Source organism: Balaenoptera ricei, chromosome 5 (genome assembly GCF_028023285.1).
Source record: "Balaenoptera ricei isolate mBalRic1 chromosome 5, mBalRic1.hap2, whole genome shotgun sequence".
NCBI lineage: Eukaryota > Metazoa > Chordata > Mammalia > Artiodactyla > Balaenopteridae > Balaenoptera > Balaenoptera ricei.
The window spans coordinates 46,173,285-46,185,433 of record NC_082643.1 but is presented as its reverse complement, the minus strand read 5'-3'; the positions used below and the strand labels follow the sequence as shown (position 1 = coordinate 46,185,433).

At 37.7% G+C, this 12,149-nt stretch overlaps 1 protein-coding gene across 2 annotated transcripts in view; it reads right to left on the bottom strand.

Moving 5' to 3' along the window:
* Nucleotides 1–6,675: 6,675 nt before the first annotated feature.
* PRKG2 (protein kinase cGMP-dependent 2) overlaps nt 6,676–12,149 on the bottom strand; it is a 94,263-nt gene continuing 88,789 nt past the window's right edge. For both annotated transcript variants that reach the window (XM_059924004.1, XM_059924002.1), the window contains 2 exons: nt 9,625–9,691; nt 6,676–7,606 (listed from right to left, as the gene is read on the bottom strand). In XM_059924004.1, the coding sequence (XP_059779987.1) occupies nt 7,511–7,606; nt 9,625–9,691 (163 nt within the window). In that variant the 3' untranslated portion in view covers nt 6,676–7,510. The remainder of the gene's footprint in view (nt 7,607–9,624; nt 9,692–12,149) is intronic.

Sequence of the window (12,149 nt, the reverse complement as noted above, 5' to 3'; positions counted from 1 at the left end):
TTGGGCCCTGTCTCAAACCAGAGAGGACAAATGACGAGCTTCTCCAGCCATAAACTTCTGCCAGGAACATCAGTCAAACACACAGCAACCAAGCAGATATCTGGCCTTAGAGCTTTGACTCATCCTTCATCTCGCTCAGGGACGTAATTAGATTCTCTCTAAAGGAGAATCTGAGAAATTCTGTCTAAGAGAGACTGAACCTTTTGTAGAGCAATGGTTCTCAAACTCTGTGGTTTATCAGAACCTCCTGGGGAGCTTATAAAGCCCACAGTGACCCAGGCTCCTTGAAGTGGAGTGGGGCCCAGGCCTTCATACTTGTATTAGTCTCCATCAAAAGTTGATATCTACCAAAATTTGAGAACCACTGCCCTAAAAGGACTGTTTAAATTATTTCATTGGATTAACTTTAAACTAGATGAGACTTTTCATGTCTCTCCCTCTAACCAGTAGGTGGAAGCCCAAAGGAGATGAGATAAACTACAGATAATTTTTTTAAGTTGTATTTTATCTATGCACATCCAGATTTTATGTTGAGTTAAATTTTTTAATGCCCTCCATTTGTTTAACAATTTACTGTCATCCTTTTGCAATTAGAACATATGTTTCATGATGGAAGGGGTCTTGTCTATGTTGCTCACTGCTAAACACTAGGTCTGGTACAGAGCAGTCACACAAATATGTGTGGAGGGAATCGATCAATCAGTTGGTTAATTAGCTAGTTAATGAATTTATGCATATGCATGTAGTGGAGAGAATTTGCTGTCAGAAGATACTCTGCCTGGGGATGATGGAGAAGATGGGGGAACAAGGCATAGGAGATCTGGCAGAAGCAGAACTAGATATTTTTCAAAAACAGCTAAAAACACCCAGTGAAGTAAATCACCTGTTGCTACAAGTGGAAGCCTTAATTTGCATCTGTGGAAATAGGTCAGAATTTAGAGGTAAGGAACAAAGAGTCTGTAAAAGTTTGATGCAAAGATTTAAGTAAATAAGAGCTTAATGCTGGAGAGGCCTGAGAGGGTATGTCTGTCACCTGCCTTTAAAGTGATTTGATACAGTGAAATCTGTACTTGATGTTCCCCAGTCCTTCTTTTTTTTCCAATAATTTTTCTGGTATCTATCTTATCTCTCTGATGCAAGTATATGTTTTAAAGTGAATGTTCTTTATTATAAGATATAAGTTCAATGTATAAAACTTAGAGATAGAAGAAAATATCCATGATCACACCACCTGGAGATCTCATCACTTAGTCATCCAATAAGTATGAATATATATTAGGAATGTGATTTTTGTCCTTCTGCTGTATCCTCAGCACTTAGAAGAGTGCCTGGAACAGTACTCAATTAATAATTGTTGAATGAATCTACTAAGACATGCATTAAATATTTTTCTTCACATTCACTATTCCTTAGGATGATTCCACTTACCCCCTTTGATAAAGAAAAAATATATATATTTTAATATTTTTACTAGCCTTTTTAAACTTTCTTTGGCCTTGACTCATGGATCGAATTTTTAAGTATTTCTAGGCATACCTTAATATTTTAACTCTCCTTGCCCCATTTGCTCTACTTGGTTTCCAGGATTGAGGCATTGCTGGTATTCTTCCTTGATCTCATCATATTTTCTTCTGCTTTTTATTTTCCCAATGCATGTCCACTTGGTTTTTCCTCACTGAGGAAGTTTATAATTGTCAAAACAAATTTCATGTTACTTTTTATTACACCATTTTAAATTTATAACAAACATTAAATAAACAAAAATATCTTGGTTTTGTACTTTCCAAAACTAAAAATGCTCGAGCTCTAACTCAATTTAGAGCTTGCCTGTAGATCACCTGAGACAAAACGATATTGCTGGTTTCAGTTGAGTAATGTGGCCTGTGCTCTATGTGCACTTTGATAAGTGAAAGTGGGTAGAAAGACAGGAAGCAAATCTCATTAGTTAAAAATTCTAAATAAATTACACAAAAATAACGACATATATAGGTTTGAAATTGAGTGACTTGGTACTGTGTCAATTCCGCTAAGCCAGACATATGTTCCCAGATTTTTCTTCTCTGTGTGGTTCTGAGTTTGGCTTTGCCACAAGAGAAATCTGCATAAGACCTGAAATGCCAAAGTGAATAGCAGCCATATTTATACTCCAGACGCCGGCACAAGACCAAGCACAGTTGGAGCTCATGCACATTTTTGTTGATTTGCTGCCTCACCTTGGTGGTGAAGGGCAGCATTCAGGCTTGTGGTTCCTTTAGCTGCAGCCAGATTGCTCCTCTGGCATCTGCACATCCGAGCCAGGTACATGTAAAAGGTGTCAGCTTATCCTGCAAGCCACCCATATGGCCAAGGTTGGCAACCATGAAAGACAGACACAGATTCAAAAGTTTGTCTTCTTGGGTTCTGGCTTGCCAGTTTGTTCTCTTGTGTCCATTTGGTTCTTGTTTCCCCTTACTTCATGTCCGTCTTTCCTTCCCAACCTAGTAATCTAATTCAACACGCATTTCTTATCTTACAGTTTCTGCAGGTCAGGAATCTGGGACTTGTTTATCTGGCTCCTCTGGCTCATGGATTCTCACTGGGCTTTGACCAAGTATTGGCTAAGGTTACAGTCTCATCTGGAGGTTCAAGTGAAGGAGGATCTACTGCCAAGCTCACTCCTGCGGTTGTTGGCAGGATTCAGTTCATCACAGGTTGTGGGACTGGGGGCCTCATTTTCCTCATTGGCTGTTGGCCAGAGGTTCCTTTAGTTATTTGCCACATGAGCCTCTCCATAGAGAAGTTCACATCATGGCAGCTGGCTTCTATCAGAGCAAGCAAATGAGAGAGCAAGAGAAGGTGAACAGGACAGAAGCAGATTCACTTTGTAACGTAATCTCAGAAGTGACTTCCCATCACTTTTATTATATTCTATTTGTTAGAAGGAAGTCACTAGATTCAGTCAACACTCAAGAGGAGAGGATTATAAAAGGGCATGGACACCATAAGTAAGGATCATTGGAAGGCATCTTTGAAACTGACTACCAGAGCCTTTCAAAAGGCAAAAGACCTTCCAAGCATCTTAAGCACGTGCTGTACACACCCTCTCTTTTAAGAAAATAGAACTTCTAAGAATCATTATTTCCACAGCATCTTCACAGAAAAGATTTGTGAGTGTAGCGTTTGCCTAATGGAGTGGATCATGAATTCATACATTGGAAATTCACAAAGTTTATAAAAGAAATGTATCAGCTTGCAATGGAGAGAGAGACACATTTTAAAAAGGCATCTCTACCACCAAACATTTAGAGGCAGGAAACAGGCTAAGAAGTCTACTCAGTTGCAAATACCAGCCATATCTTATAGAAAAAACAAACAAACAAAAAGGTTAACTCAGAGGCAGAACCCAGATTCTACATGGTGGAGCCAAGAGCTGCAGAGAACAACTCACAGGGAGTAAGACTGAGCCGTAAGCAGTGAAATGGTAACACGCGTCACAGCAAATTTCAGAATTCTATGGACCAGTGCTGCTTTGTGCCTCTCATCTTCTCTGTCTCAGAATGCAAGAATCCGTTGTGGTTATCCACTGGTCATCTCGTCATTCAGTGTTGTGAGTGTGGTGATAGATGACTTGTTAACTAAGTTTACAGGCTTTCTGACCTAAAAGAATGTATCCAAGGAATTACACCTCAGGAGTCTTTATCCACACCTGAATTGAACTTAGATGACAAGATCCCAGATCTTGACCCTGAGTCTGATGTAATGAGATGATATTTTTAGGGATACTCTTGAGAGGGAATGAATTTATTTTGCATATGGCAGTAATGTAAGTAGTCTGTGGCCAGAAAGTGGGTTGTGGCAGTTTTAAAACTTGCTTGCAAATTCTTTGAAACTCTCTTCATTAAGAAATGGAGCCTATGTTCCCTCCCCACGAATCTGGGTGGGCTTGTGCTTCCACCCATAGAGTATGGCAGAAGCAAAGTGATGTGATTCCAAGGCTGGTTCATAAAGTTTAGTGCAGCTTCTCCCTGTTGGCTGGAATACTTGCGCTTGAAGTCCCAAGCCACCATGAAAGGAGTCTACTTTAAGGATGCCATAATGTGAGGAATTCAAACCATGTTGAGAATGTGTGTGGGCACACTGAACAGCAGTCCTAGTCTTTGAGTTGTCCCAGCCCAGGCTCCAGATACATGAGTGAACAAGGCTTCAGGTGATTCTAGCTCCCAGCCATTGAGTCACCCCGGTCTTTGAATCTTTCCACCTGATGCCCCAGATTCTGTGGTGCAGAGAGACAAGCCATCTTTGCCATGTGCTGCCTGAATTCCTGACCCACAGAATCCAGAAGAATAAAATGGTGTTCCAAGCAACTAAGTTGTGGGTTAATTTGTTATATTGTTATAGCAACTAGATCTAAGCTATGTAAAACCATCACAGCTAAATTGAGAATGAAAGGCGTATTTGAGGCCAATATTTAGCTTTGAAGGCAGTCAATAGTCAGTGTGTTTATAATTATTTTAGAATCTTGTGTGTATGAGATAATGGATGTAAATACTCTTAGTACAATACCTGGCAATAAAAAAAACAAGGATTTATTATTATACCAAAAAAGAAATAAGACGTATTTCCAAATGGTTATTATCAATGACCTACAAGTAATAATATTCTGGCCCAGTGTTCCAAAGCTTTATCTGTACCATCTCTAAGTTATAGGTGAATAAAGATGTGGTTTGTTACTCAATATCACACAAACCTGGACAGAGCAAGAATTCAAACCCATAATTGTTGACTCCAAATCTTACATTTCACCACTACATTCTCCTCCCTCCAGACATTTTAATATTTAGAGAACATATTAGGAAACTACCATTGTGAAAAGTTGGCACCATAGAGAAGAGGCTCAAGAATGAAAAATTAACTTTGCACCCAGAAAAGACAGATTAGGAATGACTTAATGATTAGGAATATGATGGGTCTGTGTATAGGGGGAAAAATTTCTGTATTTTCTAAGAATATATATATGTACATATACATATACACATATATCCTTAATTTATAAAAAGTTAAAACTTAGCAACTTAGGTGAGCAGTGAACTCTTAATAAAGCACTTCATTTTGGTGAGGGTTAACTCTTCACCACATGCACTAAAATTTGATTAACCATCTTTACTTCATGATTTAAAAGAAAAAGAAAAGATTGATACTGGATTTAACTGGTACAATCGTGCATACAGATACCAATGATACATAAGGTCCAGGACTAAACGGTTATTAAGGCCCCTTTAATTCTAATAGAGATAGTAACAGTAGCTCCCGTCTATGCAGCATTGATTACTTCATTGAAATTGGCAAAGGACTGTCTAGGTATCAATTTACTCCCCAAAACAGGCGCCTAAAGTAGGTATTATTTTACTGTGCTTTTGTCTACAGGTGAGAAAGCTAGTACTCAAAAAAGTGAAGTCATTTTCCCAAAGTCGCCCAGCTACAAAATAGAAATGGGATTGCATTAATGGTTCAGTCTCTCATTTCTCCATCTTTATAAAGTACTCCAAAGGAAACACAATAAAATCACATGTGGAGATTATATATTGACATGGCCAGTCATAGTCAAAATAAACTTGTAGTACCCTAAGTTGGTTTTTATTTGTATATATGTAAGTCTTTTTTGCATTACAACTATTGATCACCTTTGAGAATATCATTGCTAGTATAACTGTACAGTTCTAATATCCACCCAATACATAAATTTCCTACATTTATATTTATAGGTGGGTAATTTAAAAATATATACAAGGAAAAACATACAGTGCTTACAAACCAAATGCAAATAAAAATCTTTTAAAAATCTTAGAAATTCATTAAGCGGGTTATGTCGATCCTATTAAAAATGGTTCTTCTATGTACAATACATAAACTTTAAAAATACTACTACAGGAAACAAAAATTCTTTGGTTCAGCAAAAGGATTCTAAATGTGGAAATTTAATTTGTTAAGGATGCACCTTCCTGGGTTGGGCCTCACTTATCTGGTTTAACACTTCAGAAGCAGATAGATGACTCTCTGAATGCTGAAAATATGGGTGGATGTGAATAGCGGATGCTTTTCCTATAGAACATTAGCATATGAAAGTATAACCAGAAGCTTGAATAATGCAGGAACTTCAACGTTATTTTTACTCTGCCAGATCAAAAAGACAGAGAGAAAATCTGTTTCCCATCCATTTGGGAAGGAGGGTGGGAGAATGATCATGATCGATACATAAAAACATTCTACTAGTAAAGTTCTTAGGTTACTGGTGTCCAATGCTATTGAAACAAATCTATTCATTATTTGGAAGACCGCAGGGAGGAGCCAGGAGGGGGACAGATGCTGGATGTCCCTTTTACTGTCCCATCACTTCTCTAGCGGCTTGCCTGCCTTAACAATCTAAAATTATAAACACTCCCATGACTCAAATGTCTCCTTAAAAAGTTATTAATGCAGCAGTGATTAGGCATGCATCAATATTTGCCAATGGGATTTCCATTAAAAATTAACTGTGGTTATTTCTATACTCTTGGTTTATTAATAGCAACAATCACAGAACTGGCCAAAATATCTCAGAGTTTCAAAGAGTCAGCATTTATACCTTTTAGAATTTTTTCTCCTCCATATGTAATGGGAAGGAAAAGCCTTCACAATGTAGTTCCTGCATGTTTTCTAATTTGATTGTGAAAATATTTAATATATAAGATAAAACCTTTCCAAAGGCCCATCAATTAACCACACATTATAACCACCTTTAACAAGACTTTTGAAAAGTCTCTGAGGTATCACAGCTGGTCACAGGAGAATAAAAATATTTTTTGCTTTGTTTATTTTTTCTAAGTTCCCCAATAGAATATAATTACCTGGCTGGATTAATTAACTCATCTATGTTAGAAAGTGGTACCAATGACTAAAACTCAAATTTGCCTTTCCCCAGACTAGGTTCAGAAGCATATCAATATATTTCTAGGTTGAACACGGGTGAAAATCAAGAACTTCTGTTGACTACCAAGTTTACTGCAAGCCATGACTTCAAGATGCCATAATGCTTACGTGGGATTGTTGAGAACAGGGGAAATCTTCCAAAATTCACCCTTGTTCTTCCTTCTATTTGAATGACTTAGTTGCTCAAGGGCAAGACACTTTTTAAACCTTACTAGGACTCAAAAGAGACAAATATAATTGGGACAGAGCAACAGATTGCAGAGAAAATGATGTCCCTTTGACAAAAATGGTTCTGACTTTGGAGAGGGGAATAGGATAGCCTTCAACATTGGAGAAAAGCAAAGAACAGAACACATGAATAATTCACAGCAGCTAAATGAGACATTATAATTCAGAACCACCTCCGCACCCACTATTTCCCACCCCCAGCTCATGGGCAGGGATTTCTTTTCTCTAATGGTCTTCTAAAAGATAGTATAATACTCTGAAGAGAAATAATCAGTGTTGGATTGTTGGTCCTTAGAGTCTTCTTGTGTATGTAGGGCAGTAATCATCTTTTCTTCTGTCAGAAGTCTTTATCCCAGCCTGACAGCTCATCAGGAGGCACCCCCTTCTCGGGAGGATATTTGTCAAAGTAGCTGTGATCTGTGGGTCCACTTAGCTAGGAGAAAAAGGATTAAACCAAAGGTGAGGATAATGTTGACGAAGCATGCTAGAACATATGGGGAATGCTTTCTGTACCTGACCACTGATTTTCTACTGCAACCACTTGTAATGTACATATAAGGAAAAGATAACCAGTTATCATTTTTGAGTCACACTCTCAGCCTCATGAGATCTCCCCTTTAGAACAAATGGATTGGGTCCCAGAATTACATTCAGTAGGAGCTACCTGGCTTAAGGAGTTATTTCTGAAAGAAAAGGTGACAGAAATGATGTCTCTCTTTTTTTTTTCAAATTGGAAAATATTTCAAAAGGAAATATTAAAAATTCAAAACTTGCCAGAATCCTTCTTCCACTTTATAATAAAGTTTCTCACTGATCTTGAATTTTTATAGGGTTAATTGACCCATATAAATTCTCCAGAATGTCAAACAAAGGGACAATTCAAAATACTAGTGACCTTGTTGAAAGAGTGAAATGACTCTGGTATTAAATTACTTTGCAAATCAAGTGGTTTCCGATTCTTTGCTTTCAAACAATCTTCATTAGTACCTAATTGAATTATCAGCTGATAGATCACTAAAAATACTATTTATGATCCATCATAATGAGTTTTTTGGGGGGATAAGGAGACTACTCAGAGGTGCTCAAAGTGACATTGCTATTATAAAATCCTCCACTCTCATTTACTTATTTCTGTGAACACAACGCTTAGCACTTTCATCTATAGAAAAATAATTTTAAAGAGAAATAGAATTGATGTGGAATCTGATCCCATTTTTTAATAAATAACACTCATTCACAAGTACATTAAATAATTTCTTTTCAAAACATTTTTGTTTAATAATTATTTTAAAATTTATAATATATGTGTGTTGTTTGATACTGCATGCTACAAAAATGTAATTATAACTGAATCCAGAAGAAATATTTGTGTTGCCAGTGAAATTTTTATTCTCACAAAAATTTTAAATTTTATAAAACTAAAATTGAAAGGCACTTAAAGAATGATTAATAGAAGACCATCCAGTATAAAAATCTTTTACATTAGGATGAAATTTTATAGGGAAAATCCAATGGAAATATGAAAATAGGAGTTTAGAGAGAAAAAGTAATCATGTAATATTTCTGTCTATTTTTTAAATGGCTGATGGGTTTCATATCTCAATGGCATTTAGATTACATTGGATATATTTAAAGGGGCAAAGTAAGAGTAATGTTTTACTGTAAAATATTGTCAATATTTACAATATACTAGAAATTACATTCTCCACAATGACTTAGACGTGTAATGAAAAAATTCAGATGTCAATCTAAAAAGCTACAAAGAAAGACAAAGATCCTCAAAATTCCTCTACAGAGAACACAACATAACATTTGTAGGGTGTTGACTAGATTATTCCTGAGCCATCCCCCTCCCTCCCCAACCTAGCAGATGTTCTGCTTTCTCTGGAGCTGTGCTGTCTAACGCAATGCATGGGGACTGAGTACTGGAAATATAGCTAGTTGGAACTGAGATGGCTCAAAGTGGAAAATCCACTTGGGATTTTTGAAAATTTAGTATGAAAAAAATAAATGTAACATCTTTATTAATATATTAATATTTTGTGTTTGTTACATGTTGAAATAATATTTTAATGTATTATGATAATTAAAATTAATTTCACCCATTTCTTTTTACCTTTTTTAATACGGCTACTGGAAAATTTTAAATTACATATAGGTTCATATTATATTTTTAGAACCATCTGTCAGCCTGACCAGCACTGGCTACCTTGGGACTTAGATTTACATGTAATCCATTCTTACGAGCTGAGCTAAGGTCCACTGAATACGTAATACTATTTAGACCATATAGTCACAATCGCAAAGACATTTTCACTTAAATTTAAAAACTGTTAAAAAATTTTTTTAATCTATTCTACATACACACAAACACACACACACACCTAAAATCTGTTTACAAAAACAAATACTTAGAAAAAAATCAAGAGAGTAATATAGTAGATACCATACCTCTCTTTGTAAAGGTGATGGAAGGTTCCGTGCTTTCAGTCCTTCCCAATTAAAACCATTTAACCACCTGAGAAATCAGAAAAGTACAGAGAAATATTACTTATCTGATAAACTATTAGCATGTCAAGTTATCTGTCCACCCATTTTGTTGCCTGCTCCCTGCCTGCAACAGTACAGCTGCAAGTGATCAGAGGAAAATTCTCAACCATGCCCACACACATGTGTGTCTCTCACATTAAATCCATGCCCACTACCCTCAGGGGGGCCTTTAATGCTGCCCAGGAGTCAGTCTAGATTTCCCCGTTGTTCCCCTCGTCACACTCCCTTAGACTCATAATCCATACTTCGTCCTCTCTCCTCAAACTTTCAGACCTCCTATCCATCTTCCCTCCCAAATGATGGCCTGACTTCCTATTTCACTAAGAAACCAGGAGCAGAAAAGAGAACTTCTACAATTTTCCACCAGCAAACCTGCCTGTGTACCCACATCTGTGTGTTTCCTTTCTCTCCTGTACCATGAATGAACTTCCCTTGCTTCTCGCTAAGGTCAGCTCCTCTGTTGTGTATTTGATCTTGTAGACATTCTCTATTGAGACATGCGCCTTAAATTCTCCTCTCTCCTGAATCTTTAACATCGTCTCTCCTGGGGCATTCGAATCAGTATGGAAACATTTAAATTCTTCCAACCACAAAGCAATCACCCTTGACCTGAACTCCCCTCCAACTCTCACTCCATTTCTCTCTTTCCATTGGAGGAAAACTTGACAGAGTAATCTAATCACTGTATCAACTGCGGACAAAAAACTGTTGCCTGCCATTCCGGTAAACACTAAATGTTGCCTGCCCTGAAGCCATAAGCCATTGCAGCCACCTGATGGGGAATTCAGGATGGAGAAAAACTGAATACTGGCCCTAGATAGTTAAGATGCGTATCTAAGGGATAATTTCAAGGAGCCCAAACTCTTGCATCTTCCCGTATATAGAAAAGCAGTAAAATCGTCGACTTGAGATGTCTTTTATTTGTGATTAGCGGTAAATTTTTTTTCTTTTTCTTTTTAAAATGAAAGTACAGTTGCTGTACAGCAGTATGTAAGTTACAGGTGTACAATATAGTGATGCACAATTTTTAAAACTTACACTCCATTTATAGTTATTACAAAATATTGGCTATATTTCTTGTGTTGTACAATATATCCTCATAGCTCATTCTATACCTAATAGTTTGTACCTCTTACTCCCCTACCCCTATATGGCCCCTCACCACTTCAGCAGTAATCTTCCGATGTTCTACTACATGTTTTTGTTTTTAAAGCAAAAACTCTTATGTATCCTGATTCCTCCTTTATCTCTTTGCAGCAGTTCCTCAGAGCTGAGACGTTGTCTCCTGGGCTATAGTCCTCAGTAAGGTCTCCGAATAAAACATAACTTGCAACTTTTAGGTTGTGTGTTTTTCTTCAGTCGACACTACCCATTTTCTCCTGGGCACACCACAATCAGGCTTCACCCTCTCCACTCCAGCGAATTCCCTCAATTCTCAGTTTTCATCTTACTCTTAGCACAGTTCATCACTCACACCTCCTGAAACACTTTCTTCACTTGGCTGCAGAGACATGCCCTTGTCCTGGCTTTCTTCCTACCATCTTGGATGCTTTCTCTCATTTTCCATTGCTATTTCCATAGAAAGTTGGCACGCTCTGGGGCTCAGTCCTTGGACCTCTTCTTCTTCCAACTACTCCCACTTTCTAAGAAATCTCATTCACTCTTGTGGCTTTAAATAGCATGTATAAACTGATTACTCCCAAACTGCTATTTCCACCACCACCCCGCCCTCCTCCACACACACACACACACACACACACACACACACACACACACACACATACACACACAGACACACACACACTGCTTAACAGGCTGCTAGCTACAAGTGCTATTCGCCATCTCCCCACTGGATGTCTAACGGGCATCTAGCTGTATCAGGTCCACACTGAAGCTCCAAATTTTCTCCAACAAACTTCCCTCAACTCTTCCAGTTGCTCAAACCAAAGACTTTGGAGTTATCCTTTCCCTCACATCCTATCTCAGTCCATATGTAAATCTAGTCTGTTATGTTCAAAATACATTGGTGTTCAGAACCTGGCCAATACTCAACACCTCCACTCTACCAGCATGGGCCAAGCCACAGTTATTTCTTGCCTGTATTAGTATAATAACATCCTAACAGGTCCTCCTGCTTTTGTCCATGGGAAACAGCCCAGCAGCAAGGGTGATCATTTAAAATGTAAGTCATTTGGAGGAAATGTTTCCTCCAACATTTTAAGTTTGGAGGAAAACCTGAAAGAGTAATCTAATCGCTGTATCAACTGCAGACAAAAAAAACTGTTGCCTGCCATTCCAGTAAACACTAAATGTCGCCCGCCTGAAGCCATCAGCCATTGCAGCCTTTGTTCACATCATGCCTTTGTTCAAAACTGTCCAATGCTTCCAATTTCACTCAGTGTAAAAGGCAAAGTCATTACCATGTC